Here is a 23,509-nt window from a genome sequence, read left to right as displayed (position 1 = left end):
GCTCATTTTAATAGAGAAAAGCGGCATTCGGTGCACAGAGGGACGACTGATTTAATATTCATTTCTGGAACCGTAAAGAAAGGTTTATGACGAAAACGGTAATCGTTGCTAGGTACCTGACATTGCAGCGGTATCGTACGAAAAAGAAGTATGAATTATTAGTATTTCTGATAAAGAGGACCGCAACTGAATCCCTTGTGACACTTGAGCATTTTGGACAATGCAATTACCTGTCGAACGAGCGTAATCAATCAAGCGTTTTTTTTTATTCAACGAGGTTGATTTTGAGTGCGAAGTAGTCTACTATCTACTGCTAAAATGTCTTTTATTTCCATTGACTATGATCTTACTGACATGCTCTTCGTCTTTGATTTGGTGTTTTTTTTTAGTTTTGGTTTGAGAAATAGGGTACAATATTCCCCTTAGGGGGGTATGTTTTGATTGCATTAAACAATTGATAACCTACTTAGCTACAAATAACTTCAGCTAGCTTGCTGATGAGCTGATTTGATCTCAGACAGGTGTCTCCGAACCTTTTCAGGATGAACTTTCTCCGTTCCTTCAGCGTCTGAGTCCCAGCCAGGCGGTGGACCTCAGAATTGCGAGTCCTTGAAGGACTGTTCAGGATGATCCTAAGGCTGCCGCCATAGTGAGAGCGAAGACAAGTGCAGAGGCGAGTGAAGCGTTGAAATGAATGTAAGGAATAATATCATTGATGGAAATTATCAATCCTTACATTCGTTTCAATGCTTCGCTCGAACTCCTCGACTTGCGATTAGGCAAGTGGTAAGCATCAATACATCCAGAAACGGTTTGCTGCTGTCAATCAAGGTCTATATGCAACAGTGGGCTCTGGAATTGAAGATGCTTGTGATGTGGTTTACGACGGCACCAAGTATAAGACAACGGCCGAGAGAAGGCTTTGGAGATCGCTGATCGCCTGATGATCTTAGGAATATTTTCAGAGACACCTGGTTTAATTGAAAGATTATCTAAGAGTTGTGATCTGAATTATTGGTCATTTTGAGATCACGGAAATGCTTTTTTAAATAATTTCTGATCATCCTAGTGCTATCGTTGAATATCTGAAAGACGTGATTTGAATTGTTGAACAGTTGAAGATCTTTTGAATAATACATGATCATCCTGAAATATTGGAAAAATAACAACGAAATTTTTGGAGATATCTGATCACCTGAAGGTCTTTGGAATAATTTCTCAGTCACGTGGTATCATAAGATAACATCTTAGAGAAGCTATTTGAATTGTTGCATACCTTCAGAATGGTTTAACCTGAAGGCTTGAAACAAATAACCGCAGGATTTCGGCCGGCGCCGGTGGTGTAGTGGTAAGCGTGACTGCTTTCTAACACCCCGATGGGTCTGGGTTCAATCCCAGCCGAGGACGGTGGGATTTTTCTGAGGCATAAAAATCTCTAGTCACGTCTTCCTTCGGAAGGGAAGTAAAGCCGTTGGTCCCGGCCCATGTGTGTTGAATGGGTGCGATATCCTACGCAGGTGTGGAAGTTGCCTTCCTGCACATTCGATTGCCGTCAATGGATGGCAATCGATGTCCGTCGGTGATTGGCACTAGATTGCGGAACAGAGACCGACGTTAAATAAAGGAAAGAAGAAATAACCGCAGGATTTAATGAAGATCTCTGATCACTTTGGAATATTTTCTGCGCAATCTGATATCAAAAGAAAATATCTGAGAGACATGGTTTGAATTATTGGAACTATTGTTTTTCGAAAAATTAGAAGTCATCTGGTTTCCTGAAAGAATATCTGACAGACATTATATGAATTGTTGGACAGTTTAACATGTTCAGAATAGTACCTGATCAACCAGATGTTTTCAAAATAGCACCTGAACAACCTGATGACTTATCAATCAGAAAAACATCCTGAGTACTTTATGGCGATATCTGATTACCTGTTTATGAAATAATGTCTGTGTCGCTTGGTATATGAGAAAATATTCTAGGGATGTGATTTAGACTGTCGACTATTTTACGGAGATTGTTGATCACCTGATGGTCTTTGAAACAATTTTTGAGCAACCCGCTCTTAGAAGATTCACCAAGCACCACACACTATCCCTTCAACGTCACTATATCAGGATCAATCACGAATACAAACGATTTGCGAAACGGTGCTTTCTTCAGTATCGACGTGGATTGCAGAGAAAGCTTCAGTCACGGCCCAAGCAGTCTATGATACATAATGGTAACGTAGCCTCATCTACGCAAGATATCTATCAGCTGTTGCTAGTGTCTTCACGGAAGAGAGACTGAGTGACTGACTGCCAGTTACGTACCACTCTCTGGCCAAACCATGAGCAGAATTGACATCAATCCCGAGATGTTTTCCAGGGCTTCCTCGAAACTCAATGTTTCTACAGTCCGTGGACGTCGGCGTTTTCCCATCCTGTTGACAGCTAGCGCACATTTGTCCAGTACACAAGAAGGGCAACAAACAGGACGTTGGCAACTACGGTGGCATCACTTCGCTTTGCACTGTTGCTAAATTGTTCGAACTCGTTGTTATGGAACCGTTACTCGCTCACTGTATCGACCAAGTATTCATGGCTGGTCGCTCCATTGCCACTAACTATGCTGTGCCTTACTTCCTACATCTCTAACAGTATGTCGGATCGGGCTCAGACTGACATCCGTTACACTGACTTATCTGCAGTCTTCGATAAATTGAATCAATCGCAAAACTGGTCAGGCTTGGTATCCACGGCTGCCTTTTGCAATTGGTTTCAGCCGTACCTTATCGATCGCTATCCTACTGTTCTCATTGGTGATCACCAGTCCCGTATGTTCGCTGCCACGTCCGGCATACCCCAGGGACAGTCACCATGGACCACTGATTTTCCTGATTTACTACAACGACGTGAATCTGGTGATTGAGGGTAAGATAATGGTGGTCCAGATGACCTCAAACTCTTCCTTCGAATTCACTCAATTGAAGAATGTTGCTTCCTTCAACGTCAGCTGAATGCTTTGTTAAGCACTGAAATTGAGCACTTCAGCCAAATTAGGGACCTAGATGTGATTCCGGATGCACAACTCTCTTTCAAGCAGCACATCTCGTATGCCGTCGACAAAGCTTCCAGAATCCTAGGGATTATCTTCAGGATTGCCAAACACTTCACGGATATCTACTGCCTTAAATTGTTGTACTGCTCCTTGTATCGCTCCATATTAGAATACTGCTCGGTTGTCTGAACTCCTCACTACAACAACGGTGTCGAAAGAGCTAAGTCTGGTTCAGCGACGGTTCCTGAGATGTGCGCTACGTAAACTGCCGTGGCATACAGCAAGGGCATTGCTAATTGCGGATATTTAGCAAGAAAGCACCGATTGCCCTGTTCTCTTTGAGAAATTTGACATCAATGTTCAACCCCGAGCCTTACGGAGCAATTCAATGCTGCGCCTGGCGTAATCGGTGGTTTACAGAGACTCTTCAATGGGGTCTCCGAACTGTTTGCCTTTGACCTGACTCGTCAGCTGCTTCGCCGGAGGTTTAGTTGGTTTTTTCTAGATCAGTTTAGTTTGTCTACGCCTATGATGTTTAGATTAACAAAATTTGAAAGTATTACTCTGAAGAGTCCTAGAATATACCGTAGAGGTTTGGACTCCATATCATAATGTTCATGTCCAACGAATCGAACGAGTTCAGAAATTCTTCGTCAGGTACGTTTTACGGGGCCTAAATACCTTGAAATGATCCCTTCAACCTACCGCCTTACGATCAATGGTGTGCACTTATTGGAATGCAAACTTTAGAGTGCAGGCGGTTGATGCTCCAGAGGTTGTACATCTTCGAAATTTTAACCGGCAACATCGACTGTACAGAATGTGTGCATACATGCACCTGCCCGTCAGCAACGAAATCAGCTAACCCTGTGGATTCCTAGTCACCGAACCAACTACGGCCAACATAATCCATTAGACCCGTGCTGCAGAGCCTTCAATGAAGTCTCAGAGCTGGTAGCTGCTATCGAAAATAGTTATTTTAGTGACCATGTTGAAGAAATAAGTGACTAAATAGTGATCCTGAATTGAATTAAAAGTAAGAATTTTACTGAAAAATCTTATGAATTTCTGAGAAGCACAACTCCTGTGAACTTCAAAGGAAAATTCCAAGGGCAATCTGAGGATAATTTCCAAAATTTGTGGGAGAAAAACGATTCCGGAGCATAAGTCCTTGGAATTTTTTTGAAAACACTAAATGGAGGATTACAATTAAATCTGAGAACAACACCAGAACATTTTCAAAGGAATTCGGAAAATAAATTCAGGAGAGTTTGCGAAACAAATTATGAGAAGAATTCTATGGAATTTGTGAGGAGAAATGCCACTGAATTCTTGGGAGACTTTCAATGTGAGTAGAATTCCAAGGGAACGTATGAGATTCAAAAGGAAATCTGAAATGAATTCAATGAATATTCTGATATTTTTTTTTCCAAAAGGTGTCTTATTTTGGAGAATTTCAAGGTAATTTCGAGGAAAACTAAAAGAAAATTTAATTCGGAGGAAAGCTTCATCGAAGTTTCCATTGAATATGGAATGGACTATTCTGAGAACTTCCCAATTTTTTCCTGAAGTTAATGAATCTGCCTTAAAGTTCTTTTGTAGTTTGAGAAACTAGCCTGATGCTCACAATACTACTCAACAAAATCTTAAACTTCCCTGAACTGTATAGGACTTCCTTCCTAAAGTTTCCTTAATTTTTCTAACGATTATGAATCTCTTTTAAAGGTTTAACAATACGCAGAAGTTCTCTAAACTTCTTCAACATTTATATGACATCTCTAAAGTTAACGGAACTGCTATGAGCTGAGGTTCTCTGTTCTTTTCTGAAATTCTCAAAACTTCTCTAAAGTGTTTGCAGTTCTCATGAAGCTTGTTGTACTGCGCTGAATTTAATTGAACCGTCCTTAAAATGTTTAAGCTTCAGTGAACATCTGAACTTATGCGAAGACCTCAATTAAATTTTTAAACGTCTCTGAAGTTACCTGAAAATCTGGGAATTGCTTTAAATTTCCCTAATTAATTTTCTAAAACTAATGGAACTGACCTCTCCCAGAAATTTCTCCAATTTTCGGACTTACTAAACTTCTTTCAAATGCTCCTGCATTTTGCTAATGTTCATAAAAAATCCTGAAGTTCGCGGATCTCCCCTTAAGCTCCATAGATTTCTATGAAGTTCTCGAAATGTTTCTGAACACCACTGTCCTTTTGTGAAGTTTTCGAAGTTTTTATAAATTTCTGGAACTTTTGTGCTCCCGCAGTTTTCATGGAATTAGAACGAAATAATTAATACAGTTTTATGATTTTCACTGAAGTTCTCATGATTTTTCTGAAGTTCATGAAGCTTCCATTAAATTATCGACACTAATTTAAAACTTCTTCAATAGTCTAGACTTTCCTGGTGTTAAAGTTCTCTAGACAGCCACTATATTTTAAGAACCCGCAACTTAACTGAAACTTGAAGTTTCGACAATTTTCCTTAAGTATTCTAACCACTAAGGCCCACTTATTTTCCCTGAACTTATCTATGCTTACCAGAATTTCACTAAATTTGTTTAATAGTCCGGCAAATTTTCTCCACATTAATATATATTCAAAATTATCTGACGTTTTTGGATCAATCAGAGAATTCTTGTAATACCCCAACATTCCACGGAATTCCTTGTAAGTCGCTGCAAATTTGATTTAGTTAATGGGATTATTCTGAAGCTATCTGATCGTCCTCGAAGTACTTGGAACTTCGCTGAATATCATGAAACTATCTAAATTCTAAGTTCTCTGGAATTTCTTGAAGATATTTATCGCTGCTTGCTAAAAGTTTTCATTTTTTTTAAATTAATGTAACTTCGAACTTCTAATTCAAGTTAGCTAAATTTTCGAATTTTTAAAAGTTCTTGAAATCTGCATAATATAACACCCTTAAAACACTCTAACGTTTTCCGGATGTTCATATAATTTTTATCACGTTCCAGAAGTTCTACCGGAGCTTTGCTGAAGTTTTCGGAACTTCTTTAAGGCTTCCACAATTTTCTTGAAATTATTTGAACTGCCCTTTGATTCTCTGATCTGTCTTGATGTTCTCGAAGCTTCCCTTAAGCTCTCAATTCCATTGTGACCCGGAGAGGAACCAGCGTTCGGCTGAAAGTCTCCTTAATAAAGATAACTAACTGATTCTATTGAAGATAAAATTCCCTGAAATACTTTTGACTTCTGTGAAGTTCCGGAAATATTTCTGAAGTTTTCATAAATTCTTCAATGGTCTCTGTACTTCCCTGAAATTCTCGCAACATCTTAAGGGTTCTAATTTTTTCTAAATTGACGATTATAGATATTTAAACTGCTCCAAAAAGTCTGAACTAAAGTCATGCTCTTAAGATCTGAAATTCCCCAAAAATCTCTAGATCTTGCTTTTCTGAGGTGCTTAGAACATCTTGAAAAATTTCACAACACCCCTCAAGGTTTCTATATTTCTCAAGTTCCCTTAACACCTGTGATGTGCTCTGACATTCTAGGAGTTTCATAGAAGTTCCTGAAAATTTTCAGATGTTAAAATAATCGATTTGAGGATCTTAAAGCTTCCAGTAAGCTCCCCATAATTTCAGTGTGTTAACTTCCCTTATGAAACCATAGTTTGTATATGGAGCTTTACTGAAATTCTCAGCATTTCCTTTCATTCCTCAGAACTTCTTCAAAGTTCCTACAATTATTGTGAAGTTAATGGGACTGCAAAGAAGATCTCTTATCTTTCATAAAGTTAATAACGAACTTGAAATAAATCATTTGATGTTTTTTTTTAATTCAGGCACTTTGAAAATTTTCAATATCTTGAACATGGAATAAGAAACTACAAAACATTGAATATTTTTAGATCTTGGACTTACTCAAATTAAGTACGTTTTATTTTAACTTTATTGAAGTGAGAAATTACGTTTGGGTTAATTACTGTTTTTGATCGTCCAGAAAAATCATATTTTGGTGGTCGAAGGCGGTGAACTATAAATATAATATAAATTAGAAATACTCAGAGGGAGAGATGGGCGGAGAGAATGTTTTGAGCCAAATGAACTGTCAAAATCTGAGCCAATCGAACATTCGCATTAGAATTTTCCGAGGATTTCTTATTCTTACTACATTAAATTTGAGAGTTTTGCAATCAAATATAAACTCAATCACCTATATTTTCCATTCTCAAATTCAACTAGTTTTTGGAATCAAAAACAATATTCTAATTCTATTGATTATTTTTTCTTTGTAAGTTGATTAATTGGTGCCAGAAATGTGTACAATATTGCGACGCTTTCAATTATTATTTTGCACGTACATCGAATCGAAAAGAAAAGTCATGTGAAATGCAGGCTTCTAGCAAGGGTTGCAAGATAATTTACATACAAAACCCTGCTGCCAAATTGTATTTTGTTTTCTCCGCCCATCTCTGCTTCTGAGTATTCCTAGCAAAAACTCGCTCTGTTCCATTAGTTGATTCAGAAATTCTGACGTAAAAAATCAAGGTTTATTGATTATTCCCGGCTCTCCCGTCGAATTCCAGCGGTTATTTCTTTGAATATGAAATTCCCGGGAAGAGCCATCAGCTGTTTCCCGAATCCCGGGTGGTTAGCAAAGGCCGACCAATGTAAACTCTATGAATGAGTAAGTATTTGAGAGGGATGATTTCTAAATAAACTCGGATGTTAATGAAGTAAAATGCAGCTCCGTTATTCCTCGCCCAACTAAGCGAAATGAATATCAAATCAATTTTCTCTGGCAAATACGGCAAAACGGAAACGACTGCCTCCAGCTTGTCTTAAGCTTATCAGTGTTTCCCTCCTTGTTTCCGAGGCGAAAACAAACTGCAAAATTATAACTCTGCATCGCAGCGAACTACAAACAGATTAAGCATCAGCGTAACGAAAGGAAAACTAATGCAGCAAAAAAAACAAATAAGCGGCGAAAATTCCGTCGAGTGGAAAATTGAAACACAAACGAATCGCGTTTACTTGCTGCTGCTGCTGTTGCCGCCTCTGATCGTTCCACCCACAAAACCGGAGAAAAATGTTTCGCTTATTTTCCTCGCTCACTTTATGGAAGCCATCAGTTTGCGGTTTTGCCATTCCGGGATGTGCACATGCAGGTCTGACTTAGTTGGACGGCTAACTAACGAAACTACTAATTAATAGTTGGCGGGGTTTGTTTTAGGAAAAGTTGGCTTCTACTAAAGTTTTATGCTTCTTTCGGTGTCGCACCCAAGAATTTGGAGAGCATTTTTGTTCCTCTAATTAGAATTTTAAATGTTCGCCACAAGTGCCCGTAGAAAATATATTTGGATTCCCACGTAGCCCCATTGAAACATCAATCAAGACATCCTATTTGGGATCCCCGAAATTCTTATCTCTAATTAAGTCACTAATGCATTCCTTACCCCCCCTTCGCCCGCACAAACTCGATCCAATTAGTCGTTATCATTGCAGCTTTGGACATTTCGAGTAGCCCATCCGAAATTGAATTTAAATACTTCAACCGTGTTATCACCGCAGTTGATACTTTCCATAGGAGCGTCAAATTGTACGGTCCTTATCACCAGCACCCACTTTTCCGCAGCACCCAATCGCTAGTAATTAATCACCAGAGCGAAGCCAGGCCCGCCCGGGCTGTTGCTGCTCCTCGTTCTCGTGCGAGATTAGGTCACGACAGCAATTTTGTCAGCCTTCTTGTACGTACTTGCTGTAGTTCGCCTTCAATTGATCATTGTTTGATTGCGTCTCTTAGCGTCGTCGTCGGATCTCTGCCTTACAATTGCCGCTGAGGCTGATAACGGGTCCGCGAGTGGAAAATTCCTGCCACCACCAGCGAACATGCTGTTCGCTTGTCGGGTCCATCATGCAATAAGTGCCACATTCGATTTGTATGAGCTTGTTTGAACAAGCCAGCGATAGGGATCGCGCCCCAACAACACTAGCCGACGCGATTTCTCCCAACAACGAACGAATTGCGTACGTTGGCCAAACAGAGCTCCAATTGAGGACCGATTTTCTTACGTTATCGAACATTGGTGGTCGCTCAATTATACTGGCAGCAAATGACGACGGACGGGACACCGGTGTGGTGCGGTGGTGAAGTGAATTGCGTGCGAGCATGCGATTCGCATCGAAATTGACATCATTACACCCCGACCGGGCATAAAGAGGATGAGCGGGGAGTTTATGTGTGTAGGTAGAACCGCATGGCGAACGAAAGCTAGCGCCCCCTTGATCCGATAATTAAGGTTACCCTGGGTTGCATCCGTGGTCGTCGTCGTCGTCAAAGTCATCAGGTAATGAGACTTAATTCAATGCTTAATAACAGTCATCAGGATGTTATGGTGCCAGTTGCCTGGAGGAGCAAATCAGCGAAGGATTTACTGCTTGGAGTGGCTCAGCGACGACGACGACGACGACGACGACGACGACGACGACGGAGGAGTAATTATTCCAGCATGGCTGGCGTTCCGTTTCGTTGGGGAACGCTGACAGATGCGGAGGGAATTGTTTGATGTTAACGTGGAGATGTGTTTGAGCTAAAGTGGTTCATTAGGACGGATCCTACGGCGTAAGAGTGTTTGGACATACTTCCAAAGTAGGAGTAATTATTGTGTAATTATTCAGACAAGTCTATCTTGAGGCTATCGTAGGAATATGTGGTCTTAAAATTGTACATAATAGGTAATTCAACAATTTTAAACGTGGTAAACACCAGGTTGCAACCATCTCAATATAAATCTACAAACAAAGCTTGCTTAATCGCTTAAAGTTTTCAGCATGTTCATGATCCGTCCTTCAAGATCAAGAGGTCCTTCGCATGGCAATTTTCTCTCATAGTTGAAGATGCTAATTTCAAATAATAGACTAAAGTCAAAGTGGTAATTTTTATACGATAGATGAGGAGATGAAAGTATAGAGTTGATAGTTCCGTTGGAGTACGGCAGTGTGAAAATTGTATATAGAGAGTAGAAAGCCAGTGGTGGCGGGGGGAATACCCCTCACCATCCCTCTCCAACAGGGGAGTTTGGTAAAGAGAGATGATCAAACCGATTTGTACCTTCCTAAAATTGTCCTTGATCGCTTTCTACTCTCTATATACAATTTTCACACTGCCGTACTCTAACGGAACTATCAGCTCTATAATTTCATCTCCTCATATAAAAATTACCACTTTAGTCTGTTATTTGAAATTAGCATCTTCAACTATGTAAATCGTTGACTTCACGCAAAAGTAATACAAAACATACAGTCAAAAAAAATCTCTCCCTTAAAAGTTCTTTTCTGACTACTTCCGAACTCAACACTGGGGGCATAAAATCATCCAGGTCTCCTCCATCCTCATGGTGACCATTGAAATTTTCCCGTTTTTTTTTTTTCCTTGATTTGTTTTCCGTCGATCTTGTTTTCCGTGCTGATCACCAATGCTACCGACGCCAGGGAGGCAGCTCCCACACCTGGACCCTACCTATCGACCCATCAACTCATGAACCGGGGACCAACGGCTTTACTTCCGTTCCGAAGGCGTGATCAGAGTTGTTATGCCTCAGAACATCCCGGCGGCGCTGACTGGCATTGAACCCAGGCCTGCTGTGAGAGGTAATTACGCTTACCACTACACCACCGGCGCCGCAAAATTTTCCCGGCTTAGTGATATACACATTTGAATTAAGCATAAAACTGAATGCGATTGAGCCGAAGCTTAGATGGGTCATTTCTAAGACATCAGCACCTTTGCTGGATCTTTAATTTGGTTCTGCAACACGTTTGAAGTCTTCTTTAAAACTTTACAGGCTTTAAATTGATTGAGAGCTCTTTTCAGAATTCTTATAAAATAAATTTGAAACTCTCTCTCTCTCTTTCTCTCTCTCTCTCTCTCTCTCTCTCTCTCTGGAAGTCCCTTGACAATGACTTTATAACAGTCCAAAAATTATCTGTAGAACACTCTAAAAAACTCCAGACGAATCTAGAGCCGAACTACAATTCATACTGGCAACAACGCTCTGATGAGACAACGAAAACCCACCCCTAAGTTCGTGATTCCCTTTATACTCTTTAGTATGACTATTATTGCTCTGAAAAGAACCTTTTGATATGAATTTTAGTTGAGACAGGCTTAAAGCCTTTGGAAGATGATAATGACGTGTAAGCAGCTGGATCAGCAAATCGGACAGGACAATCCCATATTCGTCGGTTCAATCATTGGGCACTCGCAAGAGTCTAGGCCCGTCTAGGCCGACCCCTGCTGGATTAACTGGTGTCTGCTATAGGTTGGAAGGTCGCAGAATATCAGCTAAAGCTCCTCCCCTTTTTAGTTTTTCTCGTTAAACTCCTTCTCTCAACAAGTTCGTAAATATTAGCATTTAGCATAAAGACACTTAGCATCTTTTTCGGCGAATTTATGATCATGTTTCATGTCATGGTTCTTCTCTATGTCTGTTCAGATAAATTAGTACTTTTATTTATTTTCTCTACTGCGCTAAATCAAACGAGTAGAAATAAAAAGGGATGTCGGTTACGCGCTTGAATAATTGATAATTCGATAAATATTCAATCTGGCTGGAAATTTTTTTACAATTAATCTCTAATTGAATAATTGGACTTTTAGGCTAGAAAATAGTGTAAATTCGTGTTTTTTTTTGTGATCCTTCGAAAATGCCGAACAGCAGAATTGCAGCCAGCAACCCAAGAACCAAAAGCAGTGCGATGCTAGTTTTCATTTCTATGACGACGACTGAATTAAGGAACTTAGAAGCAGAACAACAAACGTATCAATGAATGTGTTTGCCGTCGAGTTATATTAACGAAACAGAAAGTCGATGAAGAGAATCGATCAAAATCACTTGCACCCCGCTTCCAAGTTTGGTTACAAGATTACAGCTCTGGAGAGCATTTTGTTTGGTCATTGGGGGGCGTGTGGTTCTGAATATGGCGATGAGTGTGCAAAATGTTACGCAATTGCATCCTCCCTATTTTTCACACTCTCGATTCTCTGATGACTGTGTTGGGGAAGCAGCATATGCATGTACGTAATTATTGGATTTGTTAGTTATTTCGACGCTTTTGGACAATGCTTGACATTTACCACTTTTTCAATCGTTTCTTGTTAAAAATCATTGCGTAGAAATATTTCTGATCGATTGATGATAAAATTATTGAAATTGGTGCAGGGGCAGCTGAGTTATTAACGTTCAAAATCTTTCATAATTTCGTTACATGTACCATTTTCGGTTTTTACAAAGTATACCCCCATATAGAAACCACAGACGTAGTCCTACGTCAAAAATGCTGTTGGAACCCCGATTTTTCAGGAGTAACCTTGGGGCAAGACAGCCATTGATCATGAGTAAAATCGGAGTTAATTTTGAGTAACTCTGGGTAACTCGCGTTGCTCAACATCAAATTCACATAGCAACCGATACTGTCAAGCAAAGCAAAGCAACAACATTTTAAACGGTGCGTTTGCAATGCTTAACCGGGAAGATCTTTCGGCAAATGGAAGAGCAATTGCACGTGTACAAAAGGAACTACAAGCTGCCCCCTCAAAATCGATGGAGGATTTTTATGGTGACCTAACGGAACAGTCAGAGCTGTCTTGCTTTACTGCCATGCCGATGATGTTCTATTACAGGGTTCCATAGGAGGGTTCTAGTCAATCGCAAAGGGCATTTACGACAGTCTCAGTAGAGATTCCGAACAAGCCCAGTTCGGCTTCCCAACAATATCAAAGTAGACTTCGGAAAATCCAAAGAAGGAATATGGACTATCCCAGGGGAGATTCCGCACAATCACAGGAAGGATTTCACTCAATATTGAGGGGGATTCATGACAGTCCAGGGGGATTTCAAATAATCCAGTCAATCCAAAGTGGGATTCTGGACACTCCCAGTATGAAAAAATGGCACGTGGTGGTTCCTACTTCCCTTCGACAATCGCTCATTGACAAATCTATATATATAAAAATGAATTTCTGTCTGTCTGTCTGTCTGTCTGTCTGTCTGACCCTTATAGACTCGGAAACTACTGAACCGATTGGCGTGAAAATTTGTATACAGGGGTTTTTGGGGCCGTGGAAGGTTCTTATGATGGTTCGAGACCCCTCCCCCTTCTGTAAGGGGGGGCTCCCATACAAATGAAACAGACATTTCTGCATAACTAATCAAGCAAATCGAACCAAATTAGGCATGTGGGGGTATAAGGAGATAATCATAGGGGGTAGCCCCTTAGATAATTGGGGGGGGGGGGTCTACGTACAATATAGCATGCTTTTTTTTTAATCGGCGCATAAACTCAAGCTAATATTGAATCCCGAGCAAGACCGGGCACACTCAACTAGTTTCATATAAATTTCAGAATAGAATCAACTGTGAAGTTTGCCAGAACTAACCTATTTTGATCTGGGATGAAAAGTTAAATTAAAGACCGCATTCAAGAATGCTCCTTTTGTGTTAAATATCGAGCACCGCAACAACACCAGACGATGAAAATTCAAACCGTTCCTGTTCAACCTTTTTCAACACGTGTCTATTGATGCCTTTTTGCAGGAGTATCAGGGGAAACAACGAACGCTTCTGGAGAGAGTTGACCCTAAGTCTGACTTTTTCCAGCTAAATATTCTCAGAGATTTAAATCCCTCTTCCTTTATGAATGCTAGCAAATAAAATGTTGCTAATCACGGTACACCGTAATTATTAATAATAATTATTAATGATGAGTTTCCTCATTTCTGGCATGTAGTACAACAAAATGTGAAACCTCTTTGACCGATTTTGCGAGATTGAGTATTAATTTTCATGAGCTAAAATTAATCTTCTGAAAACATTCGGCCAAATTCCTACTTCCTTGGTCTTGAAATCACATTATCTAGTGTTTCCTGCCCGGGCATTTTACCAGAATTATCATTTCCCAATTCCCAGGAAACTAGTTTGACTTCCCGAGAAACATGGTTTTTTTGTACAAAAACAAAGTTAAGCATATTTTATATTAAAAATGACCACACAACCCAGGACTTCCTTGGAGAAAATGTAGAAATACACCACCGTCAGGGAAGCTGGAAGAAACATCCAAAGACAGTTGAAAAACTTTTGGGGAAAATTGATAGAAATTTGCCGGAGAAATTTTGACGAATCTTTAGTGCAAAGTCAGGAAAGCTTCCTGGCGAAGAATCTTCCAAACGAAACCGGTAGACGCTTCTGACACAATCTGTGAGAAATTCCCGGGTAAAGTTAGAAGAGACTTCCATGCAAATTTAGGCAGCCGGATGAAACTTTCAGAATAATTCAGAAAAGTTTTCCGTTGGGGAAGCCCGGATGAAATGGGAAATAGTTTCCACTTGCAGCGGTAGCCAGTAGGTCTTGTGAGGGTAATCTGAAGATACTGTTGGAACGAAAAGTTGATGAAACTTCCGTTGAACAATGGAAGAAATTTGCGGGAGAAGGTAGAAGATTCTTCCAGGGCAAGTTTAAAAAAAAAACTTCCAGGAGATTTTGGAAGAAACTTCCTTGCAAAGTTAGACGAAACCTCTCAGAGAAATCATAAGAATCCTTCCGAAGAAGCTGGTCGAAATCTTCAAGGGGAAGTTGGAAGAAACTTCCAGAAATTATCGAAAAAATCTTCCGGGAGTAATCCTGACGAAGTTCAAGTTTTAATAAATAGCTACAGAAAATTATAACTGGGAAGAGTCTTCAGCTGGAAACACTAACACATTACCAAAAACTTCAAAGACATTCCTAGAAAGACCATCCATCCCTAGAAATAAAAAGAGACCTAAACATCCCCTGGCCTGGACGAGAGCCATCTAACTTTGATCTTTTAGAGAATGAAAACTAAATCTTGAAATCAAAACATTCTGTCAGACGGCGATTGTTTGAACATTATTTGATGAAAAATATTAGAATGCTTTGTTTATTTTTGAGTATATCAAGACCAACTATTGAAATGGCCTCAACTCCATTTTGTAAACAAACATTGTAGGGTCATTTTTATCGAAGATCTAATCCAAGAAAGCGAAGATCGGCTGGAAAAATTAGAGATGGAAGAAACATAAGAAACAGACGTTTCTAGTGAACAAGAAAATGTCTTCTCAAATTCGGAATGAGGTTTTTGAAGTAGGATCACGTCTTTTTTTTTTAATCAAAAGTGACGATATTACGAAAAGTGGCCAGTTTTTGACCACATATAACTCTGTCAAAAGCGGATGCATTTTAATTCTAAACAAGCCAATCGATTAGAAATTTTGCTAAGAATCTGCTAAATTGAACACTTTATTAATATTCAATAGGCCAACTGTTGATTTCCATTTAAATTTTATTCATGCCTGATTCTTTATGGATAATTTTCGCTAAGTTGCTATAGAAGTATCGGATTTCGCCTCAGTAGTAGACAATATAATCAATTATATTATTTTCTAATGATATAGCTCTTTTCATATGGAATTCTAGATTAATCCAAGTAATTAGTTTCTGATTAGACAAAATTGAATCACAAATTGAGCTTCATTGGGTTCTGAGATGATTTTGAGCTTCACTGGTTTAGTTTTGTGTGAAAATGGTACGTTGAAAAAATCAGTTCAGACATGAAAAAGTTGTTGTGAGAAAAACTTTTTTTTTTATTAAAAGTGACCATCTTGCGATGTATGGACGGATGGTAGTAAACATAATTACATATCTTGAGGAAAAGTTTCATCCAAATCAGACATGGCCATTTTTTTAATCGACTTTAAATTTTTTAAATCGATTATTTTCAGTGTAGGTCACAAATGGTTTTTTTTCGGTATTTTTTTTTTCGAAAACTTGGACAGTTTCCTAAAAGTCATCCATACAACACATTTTTGTAGGAGTTGTCATTTTTCAACATTTTTTTTTGAAAGAAAAATCGGCCGAAAAAGTTTGGTTCTTTTCAAATGTTAGTCTAGATACATTTTGGAAAAACTGAGTATGCAAAAGTGCTTATTTAGTCAAAGTCTACACTAAACTGGGTCATCGTTATAAGGAAAATCGTAAACTTTACCTCACCAATCGAGAACAACCCTTTTTCTTTTTGGTTCCATTTGGAGTCCCAAACAACTGTGCGAAATTTGGGGACGATTGGTTGTAACTCGGATTTCTGCATTTTGATGGAAATTTGTATGGAAATTAGTATGGGAAAACCTGCAATGAGCCATGCAACTCAGTATGTACAAATATAGTTCAAGAAGTTCCTAACAACTATGCCAAAGAAAGTACGGTGCTAGAATGTATCTAAAAAAAAGTTATAACTATTCAAATATTTATGGTTTGAATTAAACACAAAAAATCCCTTTTTCTGCCAACACTGCCGGTGTACCAATAGGAGTCAGATTCCATACTGAAATATTTTCGGAGTTTCTTATCTTGCCGATTTCGTATGTTCAGATGAATTATTCAAAAACAATTACTCTATCTCATATGTATAGTTGAAGAGGGGGGGAGGGGAAGTAATAATATACCCCGCCCCCTCACTCGTATCAATAGAAGTGAAGTTTCAAAATGAAATAACTTCGGAGTTTCTTATCTTATCGATTTGGTATGTTTAGATAAATTATTCCAGTGTTCACTCGGCTTGGCCACTCTCGATGTGTGCTACGCGATCGTCTGTTTTCTCGGCAGCAACCATTGTGTGGTCCTCCTCATTGTTCTTCATCAGCAGTTCTTTCGGTCGATCCGTCGTCGACTTTGGAAAGCAACCGTTTCGTGATGAGTGTCTGATTGCTGACCACGGTTTTGCGTCCATTGCTGCAATGGACGCGCTCTGACAACAATTGGCGTACAACAATTTGCCATACAATGAGACTACTGGAAGCGGCTCCAGTTCTGATGGAGGAGGCTTTTTGGATAGCGGAAGATAAAGTGTTTATTGTGTTGTACCTTTTGACTATAGTTTTAAGATGTATTGTATAGTGACCAAGAATCCTCGGCTCTGTAAAGTTAATTCGGTTGAGCCTTATCAAATAACTTAATAAACAAAACAAAAAAATATTCAAAAACATTTGCTCAATCTCATAAGCGTAGTTAGAAAGCGGGGGTGGGGGCATACTATATGCAATTTTTAAAACGAAAGTTGTTGTACTGTAAATATTTAATATCCGTTCATTTGTTAGTGTGGAGATGTTGTTTGACTGATATATTATTTCTTTATAAAGCTTTTGTTTGAAATATTAAACTGCCATTCGGGCCCACCCGCATATAGAAAATACAGAAGTAGTCGTACGTAAAAAAACAAAAACGGGAGAAAACGAAAACTGTCTTCACCGGTTTAGTCTCAGACACTGGTACATTCGGATTGCACTTGTTGGGCTAACTTTAAGTGGGCTACGTTTCAGTTGGGTTTCCAAGTCAAACGTCATTTCTAAAAGTGCTGCTTCCTTTTCGAAATTTCGACCGGCTCCATGCAAAAACCGGCGGAGTAATGATACAGATGTTTCCTTGATGACTGGCTGAATGAAGGGTGAAGCTAATTTCTGACTTATCAAGAGATCGACCCGAGACCTAGTTCAACAGCAATATTTGCTTCAGGGGATAGAACAGCATCGAAAAGAGTACCCTGAGAAATCGTAGAATATATTAAAATGAAATATAATCATTACAATCCAATGACATTTGTGTGAATGTATATGACATTGTATATTGCACCAAAAGAGTAGGAAAGGGAACGGGGGACTCGCTTTACGACTGCTTTTATGAGATTTAGCAAATATTTTTGAATAACCCATCCGAACAACTCGAGAGATGGGAAACTCCGAAGTTATTTTAGTCTTTATCTTTACTATCATTGATAAAAGTGAGGACCGGAAAGCATACAGTAAGCCCTTTCCATATATATCTACGCCTATTAAATGAAGCACATATTTTTGAATACATCTGAACATACCCAATCGATAAGATAAAAAAACACCGAAATTATTTGAGTTGGAGTCTGACTATCATTGGTACGACGTAGAGCTTCCATTTCCCGGTGGCTTCTACCATCCCGGGAAATCCCGGGATCCCGGGAAGTGAATAAAGATAGTAAATTGTTTTGATATTCGTATGTATCATCTCATTCGAAGAAAGATTAAAAAAGGAGATTTCTTCAATTAATAGGGACAACACATTTAAAGACATATCTTCATTTTGAAGACATATTAAATTCTGTGAAGGTATTTTTTTCATGCAGACATTTTGAAGACATCTCATGATTTGTGAAGTTGTTTCAAGACATGCGAAAGCTGAAGAAGACTTCCGATGGATTTTTAAAATTGTTACCTGGCATATGAAGATTTTTGTTAAATAAATGAAGTTTTTGATTTCATATTTTAAGCTTCTTCCTGAATATGTTGAATATAAATAATGTAACCAAAATCGGATATTTCAGAATAAAACTTGATCCAATTGAATATTCACAGGACTTCACTGAAATATTCGATTAGCTAGAGATCGTTTGAATACTTCCTGATCAACGTTCAGTTTTGGGAGAATACCTTCACAATAATACCTGAAGCCTTGAAAAATATCCAGAGGACTTTTTTGAAATCTTCGATCAGCTGGAGATCTTTTAAGTACTTCCTAACCGATCTGCCATCTTGAGAGAGCCAATTGAATGTTTGACCAGTTTAAGATCTTCAGATTTCCTAATTTGAATTTTACGAACAGTTGAATATCTTAAGAATAATAATTGATCAACCTGAAGTCTTGAAAAATATCCAGTCGTCTTTAAATCTTCGACCAGCTGTATATCCTTTAAATACTCTCTAATCAAACTTCCGTCTTGGAAGGATGTCTAAAAGATGTCTTGAATTTTTGAACACATGCAGATCTTCAGAAAATTTCTTGATTAAGTTGTAAAGTCTTGAATAATATCCAGAGATATCATTGCAAATCCGTGAATATCAGTTATACGAAGATTCCTGTATATTCAAGAAGTTTCTTGAACTTAAACTCAGTTCCATGAACTCAAAGTCTACATAAAGTTCCCTGAATATGTAGAAAATTCGACGAAATCCTGGGATTTTCCGTCAACTTCTTCGAAGTTCCCAGTACTTCAAAGATTTTTCCATAGCTTACATCTTTTAATTTTTCGATAGGGACAACTGAATTTCTGCCCAGCTTGCTGAACTTGTACGAAGGTATAATTCATGCGATGTTCCGTAATCATCGTCTACGAAGTTGTTTAACATTCTACTGTCCTGAAGATCTATAATGGTCCCTGAGGTTTTACAAAGTTCCACGAACTTCTATGGAAAAAAGAGTGGAGTAAAAGAGTTTCAAATAAAAAAAAAATTCCCGTGATTCACGTGATCTCGGGATTTATAAATTTATTTCCCGGGATTTGGAAATCCCGGGAAATGCCACAATCCCGGGACATCCCGGGATGGAAGCTCTAGTACGACGGCAGTGTTGGCAGAAAAAGGGATTTTTGACATTAAATTCGAAACATTAATCTTTAAGCCTCTATAACTTTGTTTAGGGGCATTCTAAAACCACACATCCTTAAGCAAAGTTTTTGGGCACTTCCTGTGCTATTCTTTAAGGCATTTGCGTGGTTTGTGCGAAATTGTGATCTCTAGTAATAAAGATGCAAAAAGTAGGTTTTCCAATACTAATTTCCATACAAATTTCAAACGCAATGCGGAAAGCCGGGCTACAACCAATCGTCCCCGAATTTCGCACAGTTGTTTGAGACCCCAAATGGAGCCAAAAAAACGTTGTTCTGAAAAAATGATCATGATGACCCATCCTAGCACAGAACAGAAGGGGAAGTGCAAACAATCGATGAATAAAAAAGTGGTCCGTTGTTCTGCTCAACCAGCAATGTATTGTGGTAGCGTTTTACACGGGCTTTCTATGTGCACTCACACTATCATAGCATGCTGCCTATCTTAACTGCAGGCAGAAGATGCCTTCTACCGCTAGGTGCGCTAGTGTTCGCAAATGACAAGTGGAGCCACTTTCTGATCCAAAGTTCCACTCCTGTGATCCTAGTCTACACATCCAGAAAATTTCATTGAAATCTGAGAGGGTGTTGCCAACTTCGATTCGATTTGGCGCGAAATGCGTCAATAATCAGATGTATGTGACAAGCTAGAGTGGTTAAATATTTTTAGCAAACTATGCGACGCTAGTTGTAAGTATGAACAATAGACTGATGCAAAATTTGACTTTTTCGCTCCACAGTGCTTAAATGATTTCAAATTGGGTCCTGGTCAGCCTCCCAAAGTTACAACTCATTTGGATAGAAACAGACTTCACACAAGCCTTCTAGTGTTTTTCCAAATTGAGCTGCGAAACAGTTCGATGGCCATTCTTATAGAAAATTTTCTCAGCTACAACTTTGCTGAAGATCATTTCCATGTAAAACGAGACAGGAAAAAGTTATATATTATTTAAGAGATTGGTAAACTTATGACATGATCAAGCAGCTGCTTTGTAGGCAACACTGTATTTTGCAGTGTGACATAGTAGCCATGATTTTTGTGTCCTATTCAACGCCCCAGAAACACCAATGTTGACTGCTGAGCAGTTGATTGAGCATGATCATAAGACATCAGCGTATTGAACCATTGATAACTTTCTATCCTTGCATTTAATCGAAAAATAGTCTTCAACAAAGTTTTAGCTGGGAAAATTTCCTACAAATACAGTTGAAAGCTTTTGAAGCAGACCGATATGGTGAATTATTAGATAGACATGAACAAAAATCTTGGTTTTACCATAGTAATTCCCATACAAACTTCAAATGGTTTGTGCCATCTCAGTTTCTCACCAAAATGGGTTCAAATTTTGAGAGGTTAGTCAGGATCCGATTTGGAATCGTTTAAGTATTGTGGAGCGAAAATTTCAAATTTTGCATCACTCTAATGAACAACCATTCTCTTAAGAAACATTAAAGAAAATATGAGAAGCCCATTCCCTTAAGTAAACATCAATTACCGATTTATATGACTGTATGAACCCAAAAAAAATCGCATAACTAAAATCAATCACCCCAAAAACATGACGCAAAACATTAACCAACAAAACATCTCGAAACCAACTCACCGTAGCTGACGGGTGTCTCGCTGGCGCCGGGTACATTTTCCGCTGCCTTTTTCTTGAATTCCACACTTTACTGCTATACTAATGGAATTTCTACTCCGATTACACCCGACTCCGGCTTCCACTCGGAACCTTCCAAACTCCAATTCACTCAGCTCAGCCTAATAATAGCAGCACCTCTCCGACACCTCCCCGAAGCTGTTGTTGTTTAATTGAATTTTCGGCTTTTCTTCTTCTCTTTTCTTCGTGTGTTGTTGTTCTTCCGATTCAAGATTGACGTACCGTCGTCGTTGTCGCGTCGTCGATCGCCGTGTGATCTTCACTCTCTCACGCCATTATCGGCGGCGAACCGGTTTCACATTGAACAACAGCAAAAGAAAAAAAAAACCGGAGCAAATTGAAAGATAATTTCTGCACCTCCGGAGAAGAGGTTTCTTCAGCTTTATTTAACACTCTTCTGCTGGGGTTTTTGCCTTCGAAACCACTACTACACACGCACTTTTATTGCGATTAATTACCTTTTATTGGTACTCGCTTGCACTTTTTTTTTTCTTTTTTATTGCCCGATCCGCAAGCACGTCACTGACGGATCGAAAAAATTATATGGAAGAGAAACACGCAATCAATCAATTTATCAATCAGCGCTTTTTCCTCTCTTTTTTTTCGACCCGGAAACCGTTAAATTTGTATTGATGCTTTAATTCGTTTGCAATCACCACTCACCTTCTTTTGGGTAATTTCTTATTTGCTTCGGCTTAACACATACTGATTATTACTTATTAGCACTTTAAGCTTGTTTTGCTTTTTTTTCTCTCTCCGGTAAACAGAATTTTATTCGGCTTAATTTCAGCAATAATTGCAGATTTTTGCTTCTTTTTTTTTTCTTTTCACTACCGACGACGATGGCTGCTGCTGCTGCACACAATCACAGAAAAGAAAAAGGGATAGAACATGAAGAAAAAATACAACAATCAACCCAAGCAGTCGTAGAATGACCGCAAACTCTCCTCCGCCGACGACCGCCACGCCGCTTGTATGACGTTAAAACGAGTAATTTTCTTTCGTTCGGTTTTTGCTCCACTTCTTCCGCGTCTCCTTTTCCCGTGTTTTTATATTTACGTTTTATCTTTCCGATGCCGTCGTACTGGTGAGTGTTGTATAAATTTTATTATTTCTGCTCACTGCTTGCTTCTGATCACTGTTTCTTCTTCATTTTTCTACCCTCCGGTTGGCTTATCTTTATCCTTCTTTCTTTTCTTTATTTACCTTGCCAATGACACTCTGGTAGTTGGATTTACACGATTGTATGCTAATTGGTGGCTTTTGCTGCCACCTTCGACATTGTTTTCCTTTCTACCGTATATTCTTGCTTCGCTTCCTTTTCCGCCGAGCACAAAACCACAAAACCTCAGCGTCTCGTGACGCTATGCTCCTCTGGACAAACACACCGTGACAGGTCAATGTTGATACAACATCAGCCCGTCGCCGGCAAGAGAAACAAGAGTGCAAATTAGCTTCTCACCGCAAACTGAAACAAAACTACTTTAAATGCAACAGCAACAACAGAAGCAAAACAGTAAGCAGAAGTGGCACCGAATTAATTAATTATTTATTATGACTTTTTATCCGTCGACACCTCCCGGGGTGGTAGGTTGAACACGGCACAGCTGAGTAACTGAACGAGTGTGACCATCAGCACCGGATGATGCTCGAACGTGTGGACACGGTAGGTGGTGGCGGGGTGGATAGGGAGCGGAACTGAGCAATTAATTACGTACACACGCTGCTGGCTGCTACTTTCCGTTCATCCGATTGGATCCCGATGCAACCGAACCGACAAGACAAACTACTGATTTCTCGTCGCTTGTCTCTTGGTCTCACTCGGTTCGGAGATCTGCTGATCTAGCCTACTATATAGAGATATGATAGTTTACTCTTGTGGATGCTGGATGAATACAGCGAAGTGGTAGTGGTGGTGGTGGTGTTGGTGGCAGCGCAGAGACCGGAGCTAATTGAATACGTACACTGTTGTGTATTGGGTCATGATTTCGGGGAGCTCGATTTTTTTTTCTTTGGAGAATGTTCGGGATGGATAATCTGAAATTATATTAATAAGAAAGACAAATATTTAGAAATTTAAGGTGATCAATTATTATTAGAATAAACAGTTTTGTAGGTACATTCAAATCAGATGATGAGATATCGCTTTAATCACACTCGATTCTGATGATGCGTGATTTTCATTTTATCGATTTTGACTTCATGCACAGGGATGCCAGGTGTATTTTGAACAAAATTTTTTACTGAGATCAACGAAAATAATGTCTTCACCGCTACTAAGGCCTGTACTCGAAAAAAATGCACCAGACAAAAGTGTTCGCCTAAAATTTATTTTAAGTCGGATTTTCTTGAAACTTTCAGGGAAT

General features: G+C 39.1%; 1 protein-coding gene across 14 annotated transcripts in view; it reads right to left on the bottom strand.

The window, feature by feature from the left end:
* gro (groucho) overlaps nt 1–22,112 on the bottom strand; it is a 442,779-nt gene extending 420,667 nt beyond the window's left edge. For 6 of the 14 annotated variants that reach the window (XM_065220641.1, XM_065220643.1, XM_065220649.1 and 3 more), the window contains exon 1: nt 21,087–22,111. In XM_065220641.1, coding sequence (XP_065076713.1) covers nt 21,087–21,122 — 36 coding nt within the window. In that variant the 5' untranslated portion in view covers nt 21,123–22,111. Of the gene's footprint in view, nt 1–21,086 lie in introns of all 14 variants that reach the window. The other 8 variants (XM_065220636.1, XM_065220647.1, XM_065220638.1 and 5 more) reach the window with 3 other exon arrangements.
* Between the last annotated feature and the right edge of the window lie 1,397 nt (nt 22,113–23,509).

Source organism: Ochlerotatus camptorhynchus, unplaced genomic scaffold, assembly GCF_037179485.1.
Source record: "Ochlerotatus camptorhynchus isolate MF236.1 unplaced genomic scaffold, CSIRO-AGI_Acam_v1.1 ptg000130l, whole genome shotgun sequence".
NCBI lineage: Eukaryota > Metazoa > Arthropoda > Insecta > Diptera > Culicidae > Ochlerotatus > Ochlerotatus camptorhynchus.
The sequence above is the reverse complement of the archived record's forward strand: the minus strand, read 5'-3'. Positions and strand labels throughout refer to the sequence as shown.